The following is a 23038-nucleotide window of genomic DNA, read 5'->3' on the forward strand; positions in this document are numbered from 1 at the left end:
CAAGTTTAACAGAAGATGTTACCACACACAACCTTTTATATGTAGCACAGTGTTTCACTCAAACACTGTAAAAAAACAAAACAAAAAAAAACATTCACAAAAACTGCAAAAACAGTAAAAATGTTGGTCAGACTGCAAATTACCTGAATCCCACTTTAAAATGAAGAATAATCCGAGGATGACTTTTTTGAGAACTGTATTCATGTTCTGTTGGACAAAAGGTGTCAGCATCATATATACTGTAGGTACAGAGATATGTAAAGCTGCTGGTGAGACTGTCCCTCTAGAGTATATTGTCCCAGGTTCTGAGGAACTGCTCTATACATAACGAGATTTTCAGTCCGACTGCAGATGTAACATAATTGGTACTCTGGTTCCCCCTACAGTCCATCAAAGCCATCAACATTAACTGTTAACTAAATAAATAAATAGATCTGAGCTCTGGGCTCTGGGCTTAATCATTTTACTTGTTTTATCATTTGATATTCATAAAAATAAATTAAACTAATGTCTTGTAATTAAAAAATAAATAAATACTGTCTGCTGTTACTTTTTTATGTTGCTATTGGTTTTCTAGCTGTGAAATAAAAGTTTACACAGCAGTCCTTCTGTGTTTTACTCAAATCACAGTGACTAAATAGCATCAGCTGAAAGGGTGGTGAAGGTATTTTTAATAATATCCTCAAGCAAAACAAATGCATGGCTTCATGGATTCATTCTTCCTCTTTTGTTTTTGTCAGGATGGGTTATCAGAGAAAATTACTTGATATTGTGGTTCTTTTACAAGTTGTTTTTAATACACTCATTTATTATAACAATACAGGATTGTTGTTGTTTTTTTATTTACAAAAGCTACACATAGCAGTGTGAAAACTGTTTCCTGTCTCACCGTGCTGTCCACTTGATCAGTTGTCTCCTCTTTGCTGCACCACTAACTAAAGCCACTTAAGTCATAGATTAATAACTAAAAGAGACTCTTTGGTCCAGTAGATGGCGCTGTTTACATATTTTTACACAAAGTGTTGGAAAACGGAATGAAATCCTGAATGTTGTTTTCTAAACACCCTGCTCACTTGATCTGCCTTTTTTATGAAAAAAAAAAAAAAATCATAGTCTCTGTGGACTTTGCTTGTGTGTCTAAAAAGAAAAAACAAGCTGTCCATAGACAAATGAGAACATATCCTTTACAAGCTGACTGAGTTCTGGCTCTGTTTTTGAGTTATTAGAAACTGACTTTGAATAGACAAGTACAGCATTATTCATTTCCATTTTATTCTGACCCCCTGCTGTTTTAAAACCCAAACTTGTCCTCTAATCTCCTGGTCTCACTCCCTCTGCGGTTACTGCGAGTCAAAGTAGATCGTGTTGGATCACATATTTATCCTCAGAGCTGTGGTTGGTTTTCAGGCATATTACAAATATACACAATTCAGAGACATGTGAGATTTCGCACACAAATAATGAATTGTAAGGCTGCACCGCTGAGAATCCAACTAAGAAAGGCTCCATAGGAGATCAGGTACAGATGGTGCCTTAAACTAGGCTGAACATTTAAAAGTACAATTTTTAGATGTGCAAAAACATCTAACTGGATCACTACAAAACCATTTTTAGGAATTGCAATAATCTCATTTGCTACCTGATACTGAGTTACAATATAATTAGCATATTTATAGAAATAACAAGAGGACAAGAAGTTACAGGAACTCTGTTAAACATTTAGGACATGCTGGAAGTGTTCTAACTTTCTTGTTTGCCAGGCAGTGTGTCACGGTACGCTTGTGTGTTAAAATTAAAAAAAGAGGCTTGGTTGATGGTGTGGAAATAAATCCAGCGTTTTTACAAGCTATAAACTATGCAAAGAATGTGTTGCAAACTTTTTCCACTATTCCCACAATCTCCCCCTAGTGCTTTTACAAAATAACAACACAATGGCCACAAAATGCCTCATAACATGCAGGATAAATATAAACTATAATCTACTTTTAATATCATTATTTTTTTACTGTCATGTTTTTAGTCTCATTTTGCTGGAGAGCCTAAAGAAGTAAGGTAAAAGTAAGAGTCAGTATATTCTACCTAATGGAATTAAATTTTGGTGCTCTGAGTTTTAATAATTACCATTTTTGAGTATTAAAATGTCGTTGCATAAATAAACAAACAAATTTGTGCGTGCTTTGAATAACAGCAATTGCATTGATAAGATGGTTTGGGGTTTGTGTTTTTTCCTTGTTTTGTGTTAAAGAGAGTAAGATTTGTTATTTAAAAGTCATTTTTCAATGCTGTGAGCACCAGATTTATACTCAAAACAGTTTTGTAGCATATTTTTTGTTGCTGTATATTGAATTGACTCGTTACACGCTGCTTATTGACCAGCATCAATCAAAACTGACACGTTGCTCAGGTGAAAGTGTTGAATCCAGTCTTATTGTGCAACGGGATGCCCTCTGCTCCTCTGAACTCCTCTGCGATGTCATCAAATGTACGACCCTTTGTTTCCGGGAGGTGAATCCAGGTGAAGGTGAAGGCGAGCAGAGCCACGATCATAAAAAGGAGGTAGACATAAGCACCACAGATTTTCTGTGTGAGAGAGACAGACAAGAATCCTTTATTTAAATGTTTTTATTTGACCTCTGCTTACCTAGGAATGGTCACTTAAGATGGGAATTTCATACCACAAGAGCAAAACAATGTTAAAAAGAGAAGGAAAGAAAGCAAACACAAAAGGTATCGATTTGGTTCACTGGTCTTAATTTCAGGTTGGCTGCCATTTCTGCTGCACTATAGGGAAAAGATGCTTCCTTTGTTAACTGTAATTTAATTACTTATTACATTATTTCAAGCTGGATTTAAAGGATTTAGCAATAGATATATATGTTTTTCTATAGATACATATGTGCAGTATAACAGATGGAGCAGATTTATAGCCTGTATTTAACAGCTATTTCTCTGAGGTGTAAGCAAACTCACAAAAGCAAACAAGAAATCCACCTTTAAAGTTTCCGCTGAAGTCTTGCTTGGTCATACAGCATGCAGGCCAACGGTATAAATGTTACGCACCAGTAATGGAGGAAAGAGAAGTGCCAGAACAAACTTCCCTCCCCAGTTGAGCAGGCTACTGAAGGCCATGGCTATAGGTCTGCCAGACTGGTCGAACAGCTCGGCAGCAATGAACCAGGAGATCGGACCTGGGCCCAGCTCATAGGCTGAAGTCAGGCAGAAAACCAGCAGCACTTGTAGGCTTCTGAGTTCTGGGACCAGATGCTGTACAGTAAAATAATAAATTGGAAGGATGGTTGGAGGTTAGACTTTGAGTTTGGGGATTTTGTTATATGTAGAAAATTCTGTTGGGTTAAGATGCAGATGGTTTCTTTCTCTCTAAATTAGACAGTTTTCAGCATAAAATTGTTTAAACTTGAAGCTTCCTTTTTAAACATCCTCCCAGCTCTATGCCATGGTTTGTTTTCATTTTATCCATTTAATCATGTCATAAGATCAGGTTCCACGGTTTGCAGAAGTTGGATATACATTCAAAACCAGCACATAACTTTTTTCTGCACAAATGGAAACAACCACACATAGATGATTTTACCAGGACAGAATCGACTACGGTCATGATTAAGTTGCACACTGCTATGGAGATGAAACCAGTCAGGAGCAACCTCCTCCTCCCTGCCCTCTCCATCAGGAAGAACTGGAGAGGAAAAAACAACACACTGGAATTAAAATGCAACACTATCCCTTTTGTGGTTCATGCTGTTAAACTATTCATGAAGAAATAATGACAAAACTTCATGCTTTCTGTGACAAAATCAACAAAATAGGGCACAGCTGATTTACTGAGTATATTGAGCAACCTATGAAATATTGTAAATAATATTGTTTCACATTAAAAAAACACACTGAACTGCAATATAAAGGATCAGCACTTAGTTTGCACTCACTGCTACCAAAGTGAACGTCAGATTGACGGCCCCAACACCCAGTGTGAGATATTTGGCCTGGTCAAACTTGGCCTGAAACATTTTGGTGGAATAGTTGATTATCTGGAAGAAAAGCAGAGGAATTTAGTTTAGTTTAGTGAGTAACTGAGAAATATTTCAGTGTTTTTTTAGGAGTTGAGATATTGCCTCAAACTCTTCTCAGGGTTACAGCAAGTGCGCAAAACTGAAAAAGAAACGAAGCCAATGTAGAAATGCCAAGTACTCCTTGAGGCAGCCTCCAAAAGTGAGTAAATCCTGTTAAGCCTCCTTTGTCAAAGTGGCCAACTTTACAATAGAAATATGTTTACAACCTGTTACAAAAAACAACATAAATAAATAAATCTTCCAAATAATATGTCCTGCTGTGTGATACATCCTGTGTGCTCAAGCTTTGGTAAGTGAAACTTTAGTGTGTTATTAGTATGCTCTTGACAGTTTGTAGTTGAGGAGGTGGAATGTATTGTCAACTCGGCTCTTCCAGTTTGAAGTGTCCTTGGGTAAGATGGTTAGTAACTTGCTAGAAATAAGTTCGCACGCCACCCTGTCTAAATATGATCACTTCACCACGTTCAGGTTCCTTTATTGATACCCTCAGATTTTTTTTGCAGGTAACCAGACATCTCAAACAGACACTGGACAGTATTCACATACACATGGTAAAAAAAAGAGAGACTGCTCCACTAAAAACGCAGTTTCAATCCCTCAGACTAAAAAGTACTACAAAAAGTCACAAAAACCCCACTATAATTTGTGCATCATATGCTATTGCTTATTCAGGCAATTTAGGGACTGCAAACTTGAATCCAGAGGATGGGTGTCTTCATGTAAGATGGAACTGGCCAGTCTCTGCAGCTGTCAGGTATACAGAGACTGGTAAATCGCAGCTTAACCCAATCAGTTTCCCTGATCAATTCATATTTTGCGTCAGTTTGTTCGTGTCTTTCAGAGTTAGGTTACCATAGCATGACACCAAGGAAAAAGGTAAAACTAAAGCAAAAGTTGAGGCCAAGAGCTTTTACTTGATCTATTTCAACACATAGAAAATGAGAAATTTATATCAGAGAAATATTTTTCAGATTAAGAGGATTTTATCACTGACCGCATTGAATCCAGAGAGCTGGCTTCCCAGGCTAACAATCAGGACAATAATGATCGGCTGCCTGTAGCTGCGTTTCTTGAAGAAATCCTGGATGGTGACACGACTCTGTGTATGAGCAGCTTCCTCTTTCATTTCTTCCAGCTCAGCAAATACCTTTTCTGCTCTGCCTCTCAGCCTCAGCAGGGCTGCAGGATTAAAGAAACAACTTTCAACATATTCTAAGGGGCTATTTAGGTGAAATGAACCGACAAAGCTGGGATACTAAACCGTAGTAAACCACTTTTACATTTTAACTTCTGAAACCAACTTGAGAAATGTCATAAAGATGAATTCATCTCTTTTAATATAGCATAATACAAAACAGTAATCTCTTTAAAGAGATGATGATTTATTAAATTATATGAGCAGTAAGTCCAGTGAGTGGAACCTACCACTTTTTGCCTTGCTTTCTTCTTGCCGGTTGATGAGCAGATAGCGGGGACTCTCAGGACAGAAGGGTAGGATCACATACTGTGTGAGGGCCGGGATGAGAGACAGGGACAGCATCATGGCCCAGTCATGCTCTGTGCCCAACACTATCTCCAGACCAGCCACCTGCAACGCACAAGCAGCTAGTTTGATGTCATATCCATGTATCGTATAAATCCTAATTTATGTATTATGGGATTTTGATGAACTTTGCTTCTTAATGCATCTCCTTACCAAGACCAGTGAGAAGGAAGTTAAATGTAAATTAAAGCTCAACTCACCATACCCACCAGGATGCCTGCAGCGAGGGACACCTGGTTCAGTGTAGCAAATGCTCCTCTGAGGTTGGTGGGGGAAACTTCCTGGATATAGAGGGGGTTAAGGCTCATCACCAGGCCACAGAACAGACCAAAAACCAGTCGCCCTAGGATGAGGACCTCAAATGACTCGCTGGCTTTGGAGGCAAACATCAAACATACTCCGACCACAGACAAACCGTTAACTATCAGGATGGAGTTACGCCTGGAGGGGAACAAGTAAATTTATAAGGAGAGGGGGGGAAAAAGCAAGCGCTGTTAGAAACTTTACAAAAGTTGGCTTGGTTTTCTTACCTGCCATAAGAATCTGCCAGATATTTGACTCCCAGCGAGCCCAGTAAGGCTCCAAAATCTTTAATGCTGACAGAGAGTGACCACAGAAGAGTAAGACTGTGATCTGAGATTGATTGGTTGTGTCTGGCTCTCCAGGTATTGTTGAAAAACTCTTCGATAATCTAAACAACAATGCCAAAGTGACACAGTTTGTACTGGTAACTCAATTAGATGCAATTACATATTTTCTTTAATACACACACATAAAAAGGGTTTACAAAGACATATTTTTATTCCTCTTTTTTTCATGGATGACTAATGTAGTGTTCAAAATCATTCATATGTTGCTTCTTTTGTAACAGAAAAACTTCCTCCACAAGAACTATTTCATGAATTATTGTTTTGGGGTTTTTGAGTGGGTAGAACGTCTGTTTCATTTTTGTAAAGTTAGAACAGTATACCTGTGAAAATGGAAAACCATTCCAAAAAAGGGAGCCAAATCCAAAGCTGAGACCGAGAGTTACCTTATTTAGTGTTTTATTGAGCCTCTGTAATATTTGTTTGACAGGCAGCATGCTTTCCAGCATTCCCCTCTGCATAACTGTTATATCTGGACAATGTAGGCCTTTTATGGAATATCAGCCAGACTAGAATCTCTACTTTTTGATGTCTGGACTTATGTTTTGTTGCAGTTTTATGCTTGCAAAAATAATTCTATTGTTTAATGCAGATTGTTTTGTATAGATTTTAATTTACACATCACACTTGTAATATAATTTGAAACATTGTAAATGTGTGTGTGCTGTCCCTCAGATGCTGCTAGCTCTGTTCACCTTGGCTGGAGCGTTGATGTTGCCAGTGTGGTAGCCAATCTGCAGGGAGCCGATCACCGCTCCCAGGATGGACGTCACAAGCGTGGCTGTCAGATGGCTCTGCCGCAGAAACAGAATTGAGGTTAGCACCATTTATTTTTTATCTTATAATTCATAGCTAATAAGAGAATGCTACCTCTTAAGGCAACATAAAAAGCTTTATATGGTTCTTAATTAGGTCATTTTTAACCCTTTACATTCTTATTTGTTTTCTTATTTTTGATTGACTACAATCATCATAAAAATCAAAAGTAGTTATGGTTATCATTAAGCAGATAGAAGACAAATACTCAATCCATTGCTGATTTCTAACCTTATGACCTCAATTCATTGATTAACATTCCTGATCCCTCCCATGATTCCAGCAACCAGGCCAATCATATGACTACTTGTAAAAGTCCAGCTTGGCAAGAACAACAAGGGTTTGGCGCACTGGCAACATGTCCAGAGCTTTAGTCAAGTAAGTGATACTGCCTCACTATGTTCATTCTGCCTCATTCACTCATTCATAGAAAAGCATTGATTCAAACAAACCTCCTGAGATGCCATTTGATTGTCTGAGATGGTGTATCACTCCCTCGGGATGTATGTGCATTTATTTTTCTTCTGGTTTTATTATCTGTAAAAACCAGATAGTAGAAAAAAAATGTCTAGCAGTTGTACTTTAGGAAGCATTAGTGGTAGTATAGGAGTTGGACGCAAAATGATAAGAAAAAGACTTGGCTAACAACCAGAGACACTGACATTTTTTTCTGCAGTGCTAATTTCATATAAATATATCAAATACAGTGTATATCAGTGAGTTAAAGTTTTTAAACCACAGTGCATTTCCCCTATAGCATCACAAAACACAACATTTCATGTTTCATCAAATAAAAATGAAGCAAGTATATGAAGCTATATACTTACTGCATACAAATATTTTTGCTTGTCTTTTTGCATGCTTACCTGTGTTACTGCATCAGCCAGACTACTTGATTTGTCCCGAAACAAAGTTGGAAGACCATATCTATATTAACACTTTCATCTATATAAGATTGTCCTCACCACTGTTCCTGAGTGTCCTACGTTGATCGCTTCTTCATCCCTGAGTTTTAGATATGACTATGTATCTAAACCAACTACCAGCTGAAACTACACACACACACATTGTACCAGTGACCACAGTGACGAAGTCACACCTAGCTGGTGAATTTGAGGTATATCTGATAAAATGGCAGCAGTGGGCCTCCTCTGGTTCTCATGAATCAGCTGATCAACATCCTGAGTTCCCACTGACTCCAGGTCTGCAGCACTCAAACCTCAAATTGCTTTGAAGACAGCAAAACTGCTCCCAGTTAAGGTTTTAAGAGGAACAGTTTGGTGCTTTGAGTAGGCATTTTGGCACTAATTAAACCATATGTTTGAGCTGTGTGTGTGTGTTGAACTGTGAATAACTTTGTATATGTCCTTTGTTCAAGTTCACTTAAAATGAAACTTAAAAGTACCTGATGATCATGTGTCTCTAAATGTATTTCAAGCAAGCCTGCCACTGAGATATTTCCCAGAGCCGTCAAAATAAACTCAGTTAAATGTGAAAATTGACTAAACAGTTATAATTACACAAACAGTGAAATGTATTTTGCGACTAATGCCACAGTTTATAATCGCATTTATCAAAGATGGAAAAAGTCAAGTACTTTGTTATAGTGTAGCAAGCTAAAGTTTATCAAAGCCTAAATGTCCGTGTTATCACGAGGTCGTACTGCATTCTTTGCAGGGTTTCCCATGCTTTGGCTGATATGTTCTTCGGGCACCTGGTAGCATTTTCTGTCTTGGAATCCCTCAAGTGACACACATCTGTGCATGGTAGTTTGTTTTTTTCAGGCTGGAGTCTGTTGGAAGTATAAATCTGTATTCTTGTATGGTTTGCCCTTATAAAACAAATTGCTGTAGAGAATTTAATTGAAACAACAAAGATTAACAGCAACGGGAGGATAACTAATTGGAAATTGAGGGTAAAGAACTGCTGCTGCAGAGGTGGCATGTGGATGGAAACAACAACACCCATCACACAATGCTGTCACAATTTAGGGCCTCAGGGCTTTTACTGATAATACTGCAATGAAGTACATGCATGTATGTGTACTTTCACTCCTCTTCCTCCTTCTTCTATCAGAAGAATACTAGCACGGAAATGCAAGTTTAATCTCAAAATGTTAGTATGTTTGCTGACGTGATAACTTTTTCCTGGAGTTTTCCTGTGCTGCCTTTTAATTTTTTGTGTATTTAACAAAAGAACAGCTCTAAAATGGTCCCTATTCATCTACGTGCGCACATTACAGCGTTACCCAAAACTTTAAAGATGGCAGTCAAAGACAGAAACTATGCAAAGGGGGAACACGTAAAACAATAACACGTTTCTATCTGATTTGGTATAATTAGGTGTTGTAGGTGATATGAACTCATCTCCAGTGTTCATCTTTGAAGTTATACTCTTCCTGAAAGCCTAATTTCATTATTCCGTTGCTTTTTTTTTTTCAGTCAGTGAATTGCTCAATTCTTTTTGCTACATCCTGTTTCTTTACATGGATCGTTAATGTTTAATCCAATCCAGTTTTATTGAATAACTATTGCACAATCGAGTATGTGCTTATATCTGTGCTCTGCGCTAGAATTCACTAAAGACAGATGTTTGAATATACTATATGTTTGCTCAGAATGTATCTCCACCAGTAAAATGTGGGTTAGGTTTATCTTTATGATGAAATCATGTAAGCTGAGCACACACCTGTCTCGTAAGAAAATCCACAAGGCCCCTAAATGTATTTCATTGCCGAGATGCACAAGCTAAATTAATATAAATGCTGTAAACATTTCCCACACTCAGTGCAAACCACATCATTTGAAAACTATTTTTATCATTAATTTTAAGTTGAATACGTTCACATAAATATTAAATGGCCCCTGGAGTCTGGAGGTGATGAAAAGCAAATAATCTCAGCTACACTGAGTCATATCGGAAATGCTTTATATTAGAGACGGAGCACAATTAAACACCATACACGAAAACAGATCTAGCTTCATATTTAAAAAGTAGTTCTTGTAAGCCCTAAACTGCTGACTGACATCATAGCTTTGATGTTAAAGTGTTTGATGTTACATTACATGAGATTGCTCATTTCATACAACAAAATGAAATATGTGCTTTCTTCAGAGTGAATAAGAAATATAATCCTTGCCTATGTCCATTTCTTTCAAACTGAAACTTAAAATAATTGGAACAGTTCCTTAAGGGTGTTCTATTTTCAAAGAAAGCCAGTCACAATATCACAAGACTATATTTATCAGTGATACTTATATTTAGAAGTTTCTGAGCACAAACAAGAAAGAGAAGTGTTTGGGGGCATTTTGGAGAGGGGTCAAATGCGTCATCCACCTGCAAGATCTTTTCTGTTCTGTGCAGCTGAGTTCTTAATCAGCGTGTGGATACGCCCGTCTGGAATATGACCTTTGACCCCTGAGCCCTGGCCTCCTGACAGGCAACCCCTTGACCTTGCAGTCAAGCAGCTGGGCAGGTGCTGCGCAGGCACACAAGGGCACAACTGGTGAGCGGTTTGCGCCATCATCCCCCCACCGCTAATGTTTTGCTATCGCCGAAGCTAATGGCTCGCTCTCTAAATTACCTGTAATGGTGGTTTTGATCTGTTTCTAAGCATTTCAGTGCGCACAGAGTTGGATAAAAATGCGCAAATTTACTCATCACTACTAAAACATGTGGGAAATATTAGATGGTGGCTAATTGTATTGGACAGCTACTTCTTGGACTAATTTCTTCCACACATGATGCCTGTAAATAGACAGCGAGGAAAAAGGTTGAGTCATTAGATGATTACTGAAATTGTTTTAGAATGCATTCCTATCAACTGAATTATCAGCTTTGCTGTAAAACCATCACTTGGGGAAAATGTCGGTAATTCAAGTTGATGTCTTTAACTCCAAGTCCAGAATCAAAAGATTCCATCTATGCACTTTCTGAACTGCTTATCCTGAATTAGATAAGTGATTAAAAAAAAAGATTCTGTGTTTAAAGAATTTTAAAAAACTACTTGCTCCTTTAAGGAAGTTAGATAACACAAAGTTGTAAAACTCCTAAACATTATTCTGCTCCTATTCTGCCCACGTCACTTTCAAAAATCCAAATTCCAGCTTTCACCTATGAAACCCCTCCAGCAACCTGCCTCCCCTTCACCCCACTTTCAACAAAGGAGAAAGAACACACACACTAACACACACACGCACATACATCCCTAAGCAGCTGCGTCATTATAAAACTCTTTTGAACTTCACACTGGAAGTCAAATGCCACATGTGTCAGTACAAGACAGATGTACTGCAGCTGCCTCTTGGCTCCAATTTCATCTGTGATACCAGCCCTCTCCACTGCCTGTCTCCCCCTTACCCATTTCCAAACCACTACCACCCCCTCCTTCACCAGCAACCTCACCACAAGCCCTCTTCCTCCCATCATGCACTGATAAAATCACCAGCACCTTTGAAGTATCATCACTAAATCAGCGCACACAAATAATTGTGCATAATAGGTTTCCACATTCAAACATGGGGACAATTAATTTTAGTCCTTTTTTAACATCGACGGGAAATTCCACTACAAATTTCTCATGGGATCTTTTATTTTTTTCAACCATTAAAAACACAAAAACTACACAAGTCTGCAGAGAAATTCAGTAAAAACATTATCTTTATTAAAATATTTCAGTTCATGAAATTCAGTTGGGTTGCTTGATGCAGAATCATAAGTAAAAACTTCTTGTGCAGACACTGGATTTAATTTGTCAAACTCAAACCTGCAGTGAGCAATCTTCACCATTTGGGGTCAATATTGAACTCCTTCGCCCTCCTTTCAGAAAATTTGTCTTCTGTTAACAGCTCTAAATCTGGAGTTTTTCCATTTTTTTTTAAGAATCATTATCAAGCTTTTTAAAATACCTATGTTTATATTGTAGTAATATTAAAGTGTGTCTAATCAGCTGGATACTTAGAGAGTGTCACACAGTACCTCTACAGTTTCATTTTCTCAACATGACTCTGTAAGAGATAAAACGTGGTTCAAGTTTTCAAGTGTCTTGTTGCTGAATTCAGTCCTCTCTGTCCATACAACAGTGAGATGTTAAATTCTTCCAAATGTTGGGCACCTCGATGGCTGCTTTAAATTTATGACACACTTAAGGTAGGAAACAGCATGAAGTATCCCAAAGAGTGATACAACCCAGGTGGAAGCTACTACTGTGTCGTAGCTCATAACCTTTATGAAAATTTTCTGAGCTTTACACTTCACTGATTCATTTTAAAATTAAAAGAAAAAAGGCTTTAGCCTCTTTTGTTTTGCTTGTGTCTACTTTGACACAAGTTTGAAAATGTCAATGATTCTGAGCAGCACCCAAATCCACATGAACCACATGAAAAATAACACATTTCAGTGTTTTCTTTTCCATGGATCTAATTTCCTTTGCTATGAATAAGAAACATTATCAAAACACATTTGGATGGTGAAGTGCAAAAACAAGTGAACAAGAAAAAAAAGCTGTCTTTTCTCTACCAAACTGACAAGCTACAAGCCTCCTTCACTACATTTTTCCCATCATGATTTGTAGTGATTACTAGCCTTTTGGGTTGTTTTAGATCTTGCATGTGATTTGCAGCTCTGCAGCGTCTGGAAGCACTTCAGCAGACACACATAAGCCCACTGTGTTCAAACCTGGATTGAAACAGGCACTCAGGAGAGACTGCACAGCCCTCAAAGAAAGGCTGGTTTCTTTTCTGGTTTCTTGGCATAACTATCCAATTCAAATTAGATGCAACTGGACTTGTGATTGTAGTATATTAAGCACCAGATACTGCATAAGTATGGTCCTGACTGTGCGTAGTGATGACGACGGGAATCTTAAAACACAAACTGAAATAGTAAAATAACCTCACCATAGTTAAAATAAACAGTCCTCAGAGCTGACAACGTGCAGTCTCGCCTAAGCATTTCCATGTTGTGAATTAGCTACTGTAACAGCCTAATGTTTGACATGATGTAAACAGAGAGAAAACTATATCTTTTTTACAAGAAGCCAGAATGACAGTGAAGTGAGTGAACAATCATACACCCCCACAGTGACATTTAGTAAAACAAAGCTTATTGTACATATTTACAAAAGGAGCCTTTTTTGTCTCATAATTGTGAGCCATTGCAGGGACTATTGGGGAATACAACTCATACAAAGTATTTAAACCACAACAGCAAAGGCACGATTCTCCGATTGTTCCCAAATGTGAGGATCACATTTTTATTTTTTACACTGCAAAACTAAAAGGATTTTTTTCCCCTTCACTGCTCATAAAATGTTAGCATTTATCAGACACCCGGGGGAGTATTTTTAAAAGACTTACTTCAGTGTCTTACATAAAGTGGAAAAGCTCCACTATGAGTAGTTTTAAGTGTTTGAGACAACAAGACTGACATCAGCTGCTTGAGGTCAGACAGTAATTGTGTTTACGTACACAATACATAGTCTGACATTACTGGGAAGGCTCCAATATTTACTGTATGAACTGGCACGCCGTATCTTGTGAGGTAAATGTGAATATGATCGATGAAATGGGCTGAGATTAACAAGATATTGAGCCATGTGAACTTCTTACTCTATTTACTGGTTAGATTAGTCAACTGTGGAGTCGTTTTTCTCTGATACTAATAATATTTAAAACATCTTTATTGTAATGTAATCTATTTAGAAAACTAAAATCTCCACAAGAGGGTCAAAAATTTGTTCAGTTTGGATCAGTAAACACTAGAAGGCAGAATTAAAGAAAGATCATTACTATAGATGACTGTGTAAAGAACGGATACTAACATTATAATAGTGCAGTTTAACAAAACCTGCACAATTACTTTTAACACTATATAAACTTATACACAAAAGAATGGGATGCATGTATTATAAATGAGTGGCCTCCACTGTGGTAAGGACACATTTAAATTGAAGTTGCATTAGTGAATGCGTCCCATTTGTTGTCTATGTAAACACCAATGCAATCGATTCCGATCACATAGTGTCGGACTTGGAAGTTAAGCATCAATTTGCCAGCTCCTCATTAGTATAAAGTTGAGCTCTATGTGACTTTATACAAATCAGAGGTCCCTGGTGCAATAGCGACTCTGGAGGCTTGGGAAAATGTAACCAAATTGGTAACAAATGAAGACAGATTTTGTCGCAGAGCTTGAAATTTGTTTTTTTCCGGGAAAATATTTTGCGGCTCTTTTTGCAAACAGTGTGTTTGTTTTGGTATGAAATCATTTGTACAATTCTACCTGGTTTTAGAAGAGCATCTATCAAATTATCTGTCATTACAAGGTCTAGTAGCTCGCCCATCTAACATGAAGCTTCACAATAACCCAGTTCTAAAAACACCTGTGTGGACATTTATGCTAAAATGCAACCCACAACTTTATAAGCTGTATTTTAGAGTTGTTTGTCTCATGTGGTTGCATTCCTGAAATCTTTCGTTACTTCATATTTAACACTGTTTGTTCATATTCCAACCTTTGTGTAAACATGCTGAAATGTCTTCCACTGGGTGCAACAGTGTAAAGTTGCATGAACATGCTGTGTGAAATCTTTTACTCGCAGTTGTTTTGCATGTTTAATTTGTCATAATCTTTTACCATTTCTTCTATTATTATATTTCTGTTTTTTACAAACCCATTTCCAAAAAAAGTTGGAACACTGTGTAAAATGTAAATTTTAAAAAAATGATTCCACTGATTTGCAAATATCATAAACCCATATTTTATTTAAAATAGAACACTGAAAACATATCATATGTTTAAACTGAGACATCTCATGAAAAATACTGGCTCAAAAGTAAGTGGTACCAAAAAGACAGCTTGTGGAAAATTTCACAACTAATCAGGTATTCTTGGAGTTTCTCAGAAGTAAAGATAGGCAGAGATCCACCAACCTGCAAAAATGTGCATCTCCAAATTGTGGAACAATATTAGAATAATGTTCCTTTTAAAAGTGATTGAACGTAAAGATTTTAAATGTCATATCATCTACAGTAGATATGATCTTGTGATAATATCACAAGTTTCACAAAAAGTCTCTGTGCGCAAAGGATAAGACTGAAAATCACTATTGTATGTCCGTGATGGCTGGGACCTCAAGTGGCACTGCATTAAAAACAAACATTAAAAACAGGCATTATTTTCTTAAATGCATGTTAAAGCTCTATCATGCAAAGAAGTAGTTATATGTGAACATGATGCAGAAACAAGCCAAAGCTTATTTAAATTGGACCAAGGCAAAGTGGAAAGCTGTTCTATGGTCAGATGAGTCCAAATTTCAAATTCTGTTTGAGGACCAAGCGCTTAACATTCTCTGAACTAAAGAGGGAAGAGACCATCCGCCTTATTAGTGCTCAGTTCAAAAGCCTGCATCTCTGATGGTATAGGGGTGCATTAGTACCCATGGAACTGGCAGCTTGCACCTCTGGAAAGGCATCATTAGTGTTCAAAGGTAGATGATATCTTTTTCAGGGAAAATCGTGCACATTTCGGCAAAACAATGCTAAACTGCATGATGAATCTTTTATGACAGCATGGCTTCATAGTATAAGAGTCTGGGTGCTGAACTGGCCTGCCTGCAGTCCAGACCTTCCACTAACTGAAAACATTTGGTGCGTTTGGTGAAACAGAAAAAATGACAAAGAAGACCAAAGTCTGCTGAGCAGCTAGAATCCTATATCAGACAAAAATGGGATGGGATTCCTCTCCCAGAAGTCCAACAACTGGATTGGAACAGAGGATTCTACACAGTGGTAAATATGGCCTTGTCTCAATTAATGTGAGATACGTTGCTACCAATAAATTCAAAATGAGCTTTTTCCCAGAAAATGGTACATTTTCATTTGTAAATAAAATATGGGATTATGAGATTTGCAAATCTTTGCATGCTGTTGTATTTACATTTTACACAGCATCCCAACTTTTTGGGATTTGTTGTTGTAAATTCTCTTTTTTGATACTACAGAGTGTGAAAATAAATTATGAATAGTGAAGAAGAGTGTTTTTGCAATGGTTTGGGGTTGTAGAAAAAGTAATCGGTTAGAAAAAAAGTGACATCCATGTAGCTACCACTGTCCGACTCTGGTGCATGCATGACACTTGACAAAAACCAGATATCCAAAATGTTAATGTATCCAGAAGGTTTTGTGCAGGATTCACGCAGCTAATTCTGTGCTGATGAACTGGACTGCATAGACTCAAGTCACAGTTTAATTCCAATGCATGCTACTCACATATTTGTTGCTTGTTCACATACACATTTGTTTTAGTTGTTCTAGACTGACTTGTAGAGTGCGTTTTAAATAAGCACCATTCTTTTTTGTATGTGACTCACTGCAAGATCCTCTTTTATAGGTTTCCACTGACCTGTGTGCTGCTTTTTGTAATAAAGGGCCTGTAATTTTAATTCACATGGCAAAAAACGTGTATTAGTACCTTGTGTTATCTGAGGACACACAGAAGGAATTAAAACATCAGACTTAACACAGAGAATTGTGGTAATATACACATACTTGCTCTTCCAGTGGTGAGCCTGTCATCTTTGCAAATATATTCTCATTCTTACCTAGATATTTTCAGTCACTTCAAGAAAGAAAAAAAAAACATGTAAAAACAAATAAAATGTCAAACATAGGGAGAAGAAAGTGCAAATATTTTGGCGCCACTTTGTTTTTCTTTTCCATTTTTTTTCTGTTCATTTACAAAACTCAGGAACTTCTTAATTTTTCTGCTCCATCTGTCTCTGTCCTGTCAGCAAGCGTGCAGATGCCTTCCCTCTGTGCCCTCTGCTCTCATCTCAGCTTCTTGATCCTTCTCTTCTCACACCAGACGTCCTACTGGAAACATGTGCAGGAGGAAGAAGACAAACGAAATCATTTAATAATGAAAGTGTAGGAAGTAGAAATTTGTTACTACTGATGTGGGCTGTGTTTCTGAGTACAATTAATGCAAACCCTTCAGTGCGCAAACACGTAACAATGCTCTTTGTGCTTTTTTTGTACATGCGAAAGTCTCTGAATGACCATGTGGAAAGCAGATTTGTCCTCAGATTTTTAAAACAAAGCAGATTTTTAGTTTAATTTAATCCGTTATCCATTTTATTTTAATTTGTCAAACTGTAATTATATCTCTATATTACATCCATCACCAGCATACTGTCTGCTCTCCATCTTTTTGTTTTTTAAGGTAATGTATTAAACTACAAGAGTAATATGTACTGACTCAAAATGTTATCCAGAACGGTAACATCAAATTTCCTGCAATTATGTTAAAGCCAAGCAAAATCTGTAAAGTTGTGCTGTTTTGCAGTTGCATGGGACACTGAACTGAACTGCGCATGCTGCTCACTCATCAATCAGATGTGTGGGTGTATATGTTCAGGGGCAAAAAGGGAGTAGAAGAGAAAGATAAAGAAGGAAAGAAAGAAGAACAGGCCTGGGAGAAAAGCAGATGGGTCAAGAGCTTAGATTGCTTGCAGATGGCTGTCAGAATAGAGCCGAGGTCCTCCTGTTAGAGCTCAGGCTGTGTTTCAAGCCGTGTGCCTGGGTGTTCACTTTTATATGCAAGCATTTCTATGCTGAGTTAAGTTTGGTTTAAATTTAGTGCATTAATAATGAAGTTGTATTTCTGTGTATACGTAAATTCTTTCTTTCTGCATATTTTCTGTGCAGTGTTTGCTTGTATGTGTAGACTTTACTGGCCTGCATGAGGTGTTCAAAAGAGCAGCCTGGGGGTGGGGAGCTGCAGGTGCAATATCTGTCAATAAGCTGGATTTCGTTTTTAGCTACGAAAAAGAAGCCCAGCTGATTTCACTCTAGAGGCTTCTGTAGTCTCAGATGATACATTTACAAGCAGTAACTCAGTTCAGACTTTCATGCATCACAATCCTTCCACTGTCCTATAAATCAGCAGTTACATTCCACATGAGCCATCCAGCGGTGGATGTTTTCATCTATACTTTACTATAACTGTACAAAATAAAATATTATAGCCAACTAATCTTGCCATGAGTCTGTTTAATCTAAGTGACTACTGTTTGCAGGTTTAGCTTTGACACTTTTATATAAATAAATATTGCTTTAGGTCCTGTATGTGACCAGAACAGAATGAATCATCTTATATCCACCCAGGTCGTAAAAAAATAGTTTCTGTGCTTGAAACAGAAATACAAAAAGTCTCTACTGCCTCTTTGCATAGAAGCAATGAGGTTAACGTGATCCCTTGTCAAAAGATAATTGTGATTTCCAATTTGAGCCATTTATATTTGGCAGCATGTTTCTGTTCTGGGACTCCCCCGCCCTTCTATGTGCCTACATAGGAAGCCAGTTGGAGAGAACAGCAATACCGCTGCACAGAACAGGGCATACACCAGTGACAACAGATATGACTGATTAAGTCAGGCACAACATGTAAAAGAGGTTTTGGGGTATAGGGGGTTTCAAAGCTGCTTGCAGATGTGCAACAACTGTGGCTAGACTAAAGCAGTTTAAATGGGGTGCCTAGCATGAGATATTGTCAGTCGCATGTCTAGCTAAGAAATCAGCTATTTTTGGCTGGTAACAAGATCAGATGATCTGCTGGGATTGAAGTTGAGCTTGGCCTTTTTGCCCAGCCTTGAGGAGACTCAGTTCTTAGAGGTTCTGGATGTTGAAGGGCTGTTTTGGTGACACATCTCAGCAACATCACATGAAATTTGAGGACAATGCCTCTTCTCTAATTTCAGAGGGTTCCCACAACGCAGCCACCCCAGCAAGGTCTATGCCAATGTACTGCAGAGGAAAATCCATCTCTTAGTAAAAGCTCATATTCAGGAGGAAACATGGTGGTTTGCAATACTGAACCAGCTCTTTACTCTCTCATAGAGAATGGAAGTTTGCCCAATGAGTCTGCATGTTTTTTGTGAACTCGGACAAGGCATTCGACTGCATCCGTTGGAACATCCTTTAGGTGGTGTTCCGGGAGTAAAGGTTGACTGGCCAGTAGCTACAGTTCATTCAGTCCCTGTATAGTGGTAGCGAGAGCTTAGCTTGCATGGCCTCTACTGCAGCTCCCTTCATCACCGATTCCTTACAACTTTAATGGATGGAATTTCTAGGTGGAGCCAAGTGTTGGAGGATCTCTGCTCTGGTAGCCATCTGCAAACCACTTTTTTGCAGATGATGTGGTTCTCCTGGCCTCATCAACCAGCGACCTTCAACTTGCACTAAGGTGGTTTGCCACTAATTATGTAGTGGCTAGGATATGAATCAGGATGTCCAAGTTTCAGACCATTTTTCTTATTCAGAAAAGGGTGGAGTGTTAACTCCAGGTCATCGACAAGTGTGGGGAGAGTGAAGTGGGAGAATGACGGCAGATCTGTAGTGAGGCGGACACTATTGGCTTGAAGAGGGAGCTGAGGGTGAAGCTGTCAGTTTACTGGTCAGTCTTTGTTCCTGTCTTTAGGGCCATGGCCATGAGCTCTGGCTAGTAACCAAAAGAATGAGATTGCAAGTACAAGCACCAACAATGAGCTTCCTCATGAGTTATTGGACTCTCCATAAGAGACCTGTGTGATTCAGGTTGGCTCACAGTGGTGCTGCTACATCTCCACATTGAAAAAGAAGCCAAGTAAAGCCTCCTGGATGTTTCCAGGATGCTTCAGGCGTTCTACTGCAAGGAGGCCCTGCGGCAACCCCAGGACACACTCGATAGATTATAGCTTACAGATTATAGCATACAGTTGAGTAAGACGAGGTGGCCTGGGAGAGGGAGGTCTAGTTGTCTCTGCTTTAACTATCGCCGTGACCCAAACATGGATGAATGAATGGATGGTTTTTCAGACCTAAAATGAAGTATTTGGCTAAAGTTTGGCCTTTCTCACATTAATGGATTTTTAAGTGGTAGTATTCGTTGTCATAAATCCTTTACCTTGGCAACACTAGTGGCATGTTCTACCTGTTGAGGCAGGTCCACAATATTTCCTAAGAGCTTTTTCCACTGAAGTCATGCTGTTCCTCTCTTTAGCTCAGATAAATGTCTCTGTTGTGAGGAGCTGAGCGACAGTTGTGCTGATGAATTGGCTTTGCAATTACGAGGCTCCAGAGGAGCGAATGGTCCTCTCCCTCCTCTCTTCCCAGTCTCTAAGGACACTGTCTGTGCCATTAACAACACAAAGCTCTCCAGCCTCTCCCTGGACACCTTGGCCCCACTTCTGATAAAGAGCTGAAAGCAGATCCTGTCTAGCAGTGAATCGCCTGGCCTCACCTGGGACTGACCAATAAAGCCACTTGGCTCAAGAGCTGGGAATCATGGTATACCTGTGCATAATGGCAGCAGGGGGGAAATCACTTTGCTAAGACGAGAGATACACTGGCTTGAGTTTACTTTCAGTTAGGTAAAAACAGCCCATTGAATGACTTTTGTAGCACATTCCTGAAGCTAATGATGTAAAGAAGTAATGCTTTCCTGTCAGTATCCTCTCTGATGACCTCTTTAACATCAGTCTAGAAGCCAGAAAGTCAAGCTGATGTCACTGTAATTAAAACACAAGTGGTGTTGGCTCTGAGGGGGCATGAGTTCTCTAATGGCCCTGTATCCCCAGTGCCAAGGCTGCTCAATAATGCCCTCTTTTCATTCCTGCCAGACGTAGCCAGAACAAACAGGAGAAGAACACAGGAAAGCACTAAGGGAGACAAGAGGAAGAGAGGAGTTTGACAGAAAACAGAAAAAGCATAATTCTGTGTGCTAGACTGTCTCATCTGTTTTTGTTACTCGTCTCGTCTACAAAACAGCACTGAATTATTTATTTGCCTCTGCCAGGTGAAATAAGTTTATGAATACCTCCAGTGATGAGCTCATTAGTTTCCTTCCTAATCTCTGCTTAAAGACTGAAAAAAACATATTTATATGACCACAGGCTTATTTTTAATTAAAAGATTATAATTAATGTAGATGGGATAAAAAAAAAAAATCATATTGGTTTTACTTCTGTAAACAAAGTGAAAATAAATCCTTCAGGTTTTGAAACCACCTCCTATCACATTCCCATCATGTGATTCACTCTGGAGTGACTTCAGTTTGCTGTCAATCTGGCAATACATGACGTTCTGCATGATGTACAAACCATCACATTTAGAACTTGTTGATTAGCCTGTTTGTTTTAAGTGTTATAGCAAAAATGAGCAAATCCTCATTCACAAAGCTCGTGCTATTCTTGACAGCAGGTGATGCATACTGCAAACTAAGACCTCTGTAGTCACTCTCACTAGATCCTCAACATCCTTTAACTGTGCATGACCCTGTGAGGTGTTTGTGAGCACTCATACATGCACAAGGCCATGTGTTTGCACTTACTGTAAAATGTGTTTACGTATTTCTAAATGGAATTAAGCCTTTCGGGGGGGAAAAAGAACTTTGTTAACCTTGCTCAACTTGTTTAACAGTGAAGCATTCTTGTGTTTTGTTCAGGAGTTATCTGAGCTTCCAGACCTATGGCTTACCAGTTGACTGACTGTAAGAAGAGATTACAGAGAATAAAATCATTGGCCTTGGCTTCATCTGTAATGACGTTTCCACTGTCTTCAGAGGATGGATGCCACTCTTTTCAGGAAATATCTCCCAAGGTATTTAGATATTTTTCCTTTGCTTTTGCCAACATGTCGGGAGGGAGAAACCTCATACAGATTAGCTCCACTCTTCCTCAAATGCTTGAAATCCTTCAGCAAAAAGCACACACTGTAAACGGTAAATATATCAAACAAGAACCCGATGACGATCCGGAGTTGCGACAGTGCCTGATAAGATTTAAGAGCTGACAAAGGCAGCTTCACTTAAAACGATCCAGGCCATTAAGGAACAGCTAGGCATACCTGAACACAATGGCTGTCCCTTAGTCAAGACAGTGAACAATGCCATATGTTCTTACAGACTTCTAGCTTCTCTCTGCAGGCTCTCTGCCCCCTCTTGTCTTTATTTCATACTTCACTTTCTCCACAATCATCAGCAGCTTATAGTGCCTGAGTGGCAGCATTAGGAGCCATATAAAGCTGTCAGGCCATTTACCTCCAGCTCTTAAGCATGAAGGTGATAGATTCAGTGACTGTAGTGAAACAGCTAGACGAGCCTCCTCTGCTCCAGCAGAGGGAGGCTGTTTATCCTGGCAACCATGCCCAGGGTCCAAGAACCCTGACGTTATGCCCGCTCAGAGCCACTGTTCTGCAGACACCGGAGGGCAGAGCCAGGGTAAACACATGACCTCAGTGTTATGTGGCGTTGAATAGGGCTGGTGGTTAGAGTCAGCAGCACCAGTGGGATCAATCACCACTCACTGAGGGGAATCCCGTTAGAGTGATCAAGAGGAGAAGAAGACAGGAAGATGGAAAAGAGCAGCGAGAAAGATTAAAAGGTCGATTGATGAGTTGGTCATAATTTATTTTTTGTTGCTGTGACTTACAAAAAAATGTAATTAACAACTAGTAGGCCAAAGTAATTGTGTGTTTATAACAAATCACACAGGGAATAGCATGCACTAGAACTAGTTTTAACTACGCCAGACTGTCACATTGCACATGTACATATATGTGTTAATGGATTACACAACAAGCCAACTAGAGCTCCTGAAGCAAGAAGCAGAGTTAGTGAAAGCGTATTAGTTTGCCTTACTGAACAAATTTGTCCCTTGCCTTGTCCCTTGGTTGCCACTTGTTGTTGAGCTACCTGCAAAAAAGAGAAACTGTGATTAAACCTAATGGGAGTGGATGGATTTTAAGTGCATAGGGTAATTTGGCTGTTAATGGATATTAATGCTTAAAATATAATTTTTTAATATTCAACACCAAGTAAAATTCTACTCTTCACAAATATTTGAACTGCAGCTGCTCTGAGCTCATCATTGTTAGGCTTGTTTGACAAATGCTAATAGTCTCTATTAGGAG

At 38.7% G+C, this 23038-nt stretch overlaps 3 protein-coding genes across 13 annotated transcripts in view; 1 reads left to right on the top strand and 2 right to left on the bottom strand.

Moving 5' to 3' along the window:
- Positions 1 to 23038, top strand: part of ccdc177 (coiled-coil domain containing 177) — a 198558-nt gene that overhangs the window by 113065 nt on the left and 62455 nt on the right. For 3 of the 5 annotated variants that reach the window (XM_019348676.2, XM_019348678.2, XM_019348677.2), the window contains exons 2-4: positions 6954 to 7094; positions 7378 to 7472; positions 21573 to 21727. In XM_019348676.2, the coding sequence (XP_019204221.1) occupies positions 21596 to 21727 (132 nt within the window). In that variant the 5' untranslated portion in view covers positions 6954 to 7094; positions 7378 to 7472; positions 21573 to 21595. Of the gene's footprint in view, positions 1 to 6953; positions 7095 to 7377; positions 7473 to 16981; positions 21728 to 23038 lie in introns of those variants that run through there. The other 2 variants (XM_019348679.2, XM_025900818.1) reach the window with 2 other exon arrangements.
- On the bottom strand, positions 915 to 11519 carry slc2a1c (solute carrier family 2 member 1c). Its single transcript, XM_019348517.2, has 10 exons — positions 11373 to 11519; positions 6974 to 7072; positions 6162 to 6322; positions 5832 to 6072; positions 5514 to 5676; positions 5083 to 5267; positions 3945 to 4046; positions 3593 to 3694; positions 3061 to 3264; positions 915 to 2580 (listed from the first exon to the last, which is right to left on the bottom strand). Exons 1-10 carry the CDS (start codon positions 11517 to 11519, stop codon positions 2401 to 2403), a joined length of 1584 nt encoding a protein of 527 aa, XP_019204062.1. The 3' UTR covers positions 915 to 2400.
- The window catches only part of smoc1 (SPARC related modular calcium binding 1), a 57032-nt gene continuing 45957 nt past the window's right edge, over positions 11964 to 23038 (bottom strand). For 4 of the 7 annotated variants that reach the window (XM_005477441.4, XM_005477446.4, XM_005477445.4 and 1 more), the window contains 2 exons: positions 22787 to 22820; positions 11964 to 16963 (listed from right to left, as the gene is read on the bottom strand). In XM_005477441.4, the coding sequence (XP_005477498.1) occupies positions 16924 to 16963; positions 22787 to 22820 (74 nt within the window). In that variant the 3' untranslated portion in view covers positions 11964 to 16923. Of the gene's footprint in view, positions 16964 to 22766; positions 22821 to 23038 lie in introns of all 7 variants that reach the window. The other 3 variants (XM_005477443.4, XM_005477442.4, XM_013271506.3) reach the window with 3 other exon arrangements.

The sequence above is a fragment of the Oreochromis niloticus genome, linkage group LG19, assembly GCF_001858045.2.
Source record: "Oreochromis niloticus isolate F11D_XX linkage group LG19, O_niloticus_UMD_NMBU, whole genome shotgun sequence".
Classification (NCBI taxonomy): Eukaryota; Metazoa; Chordata; class Actinopteri; order Cichliformes; family Cichlidae; genus Oreochromis; species Oreochromis niloticus.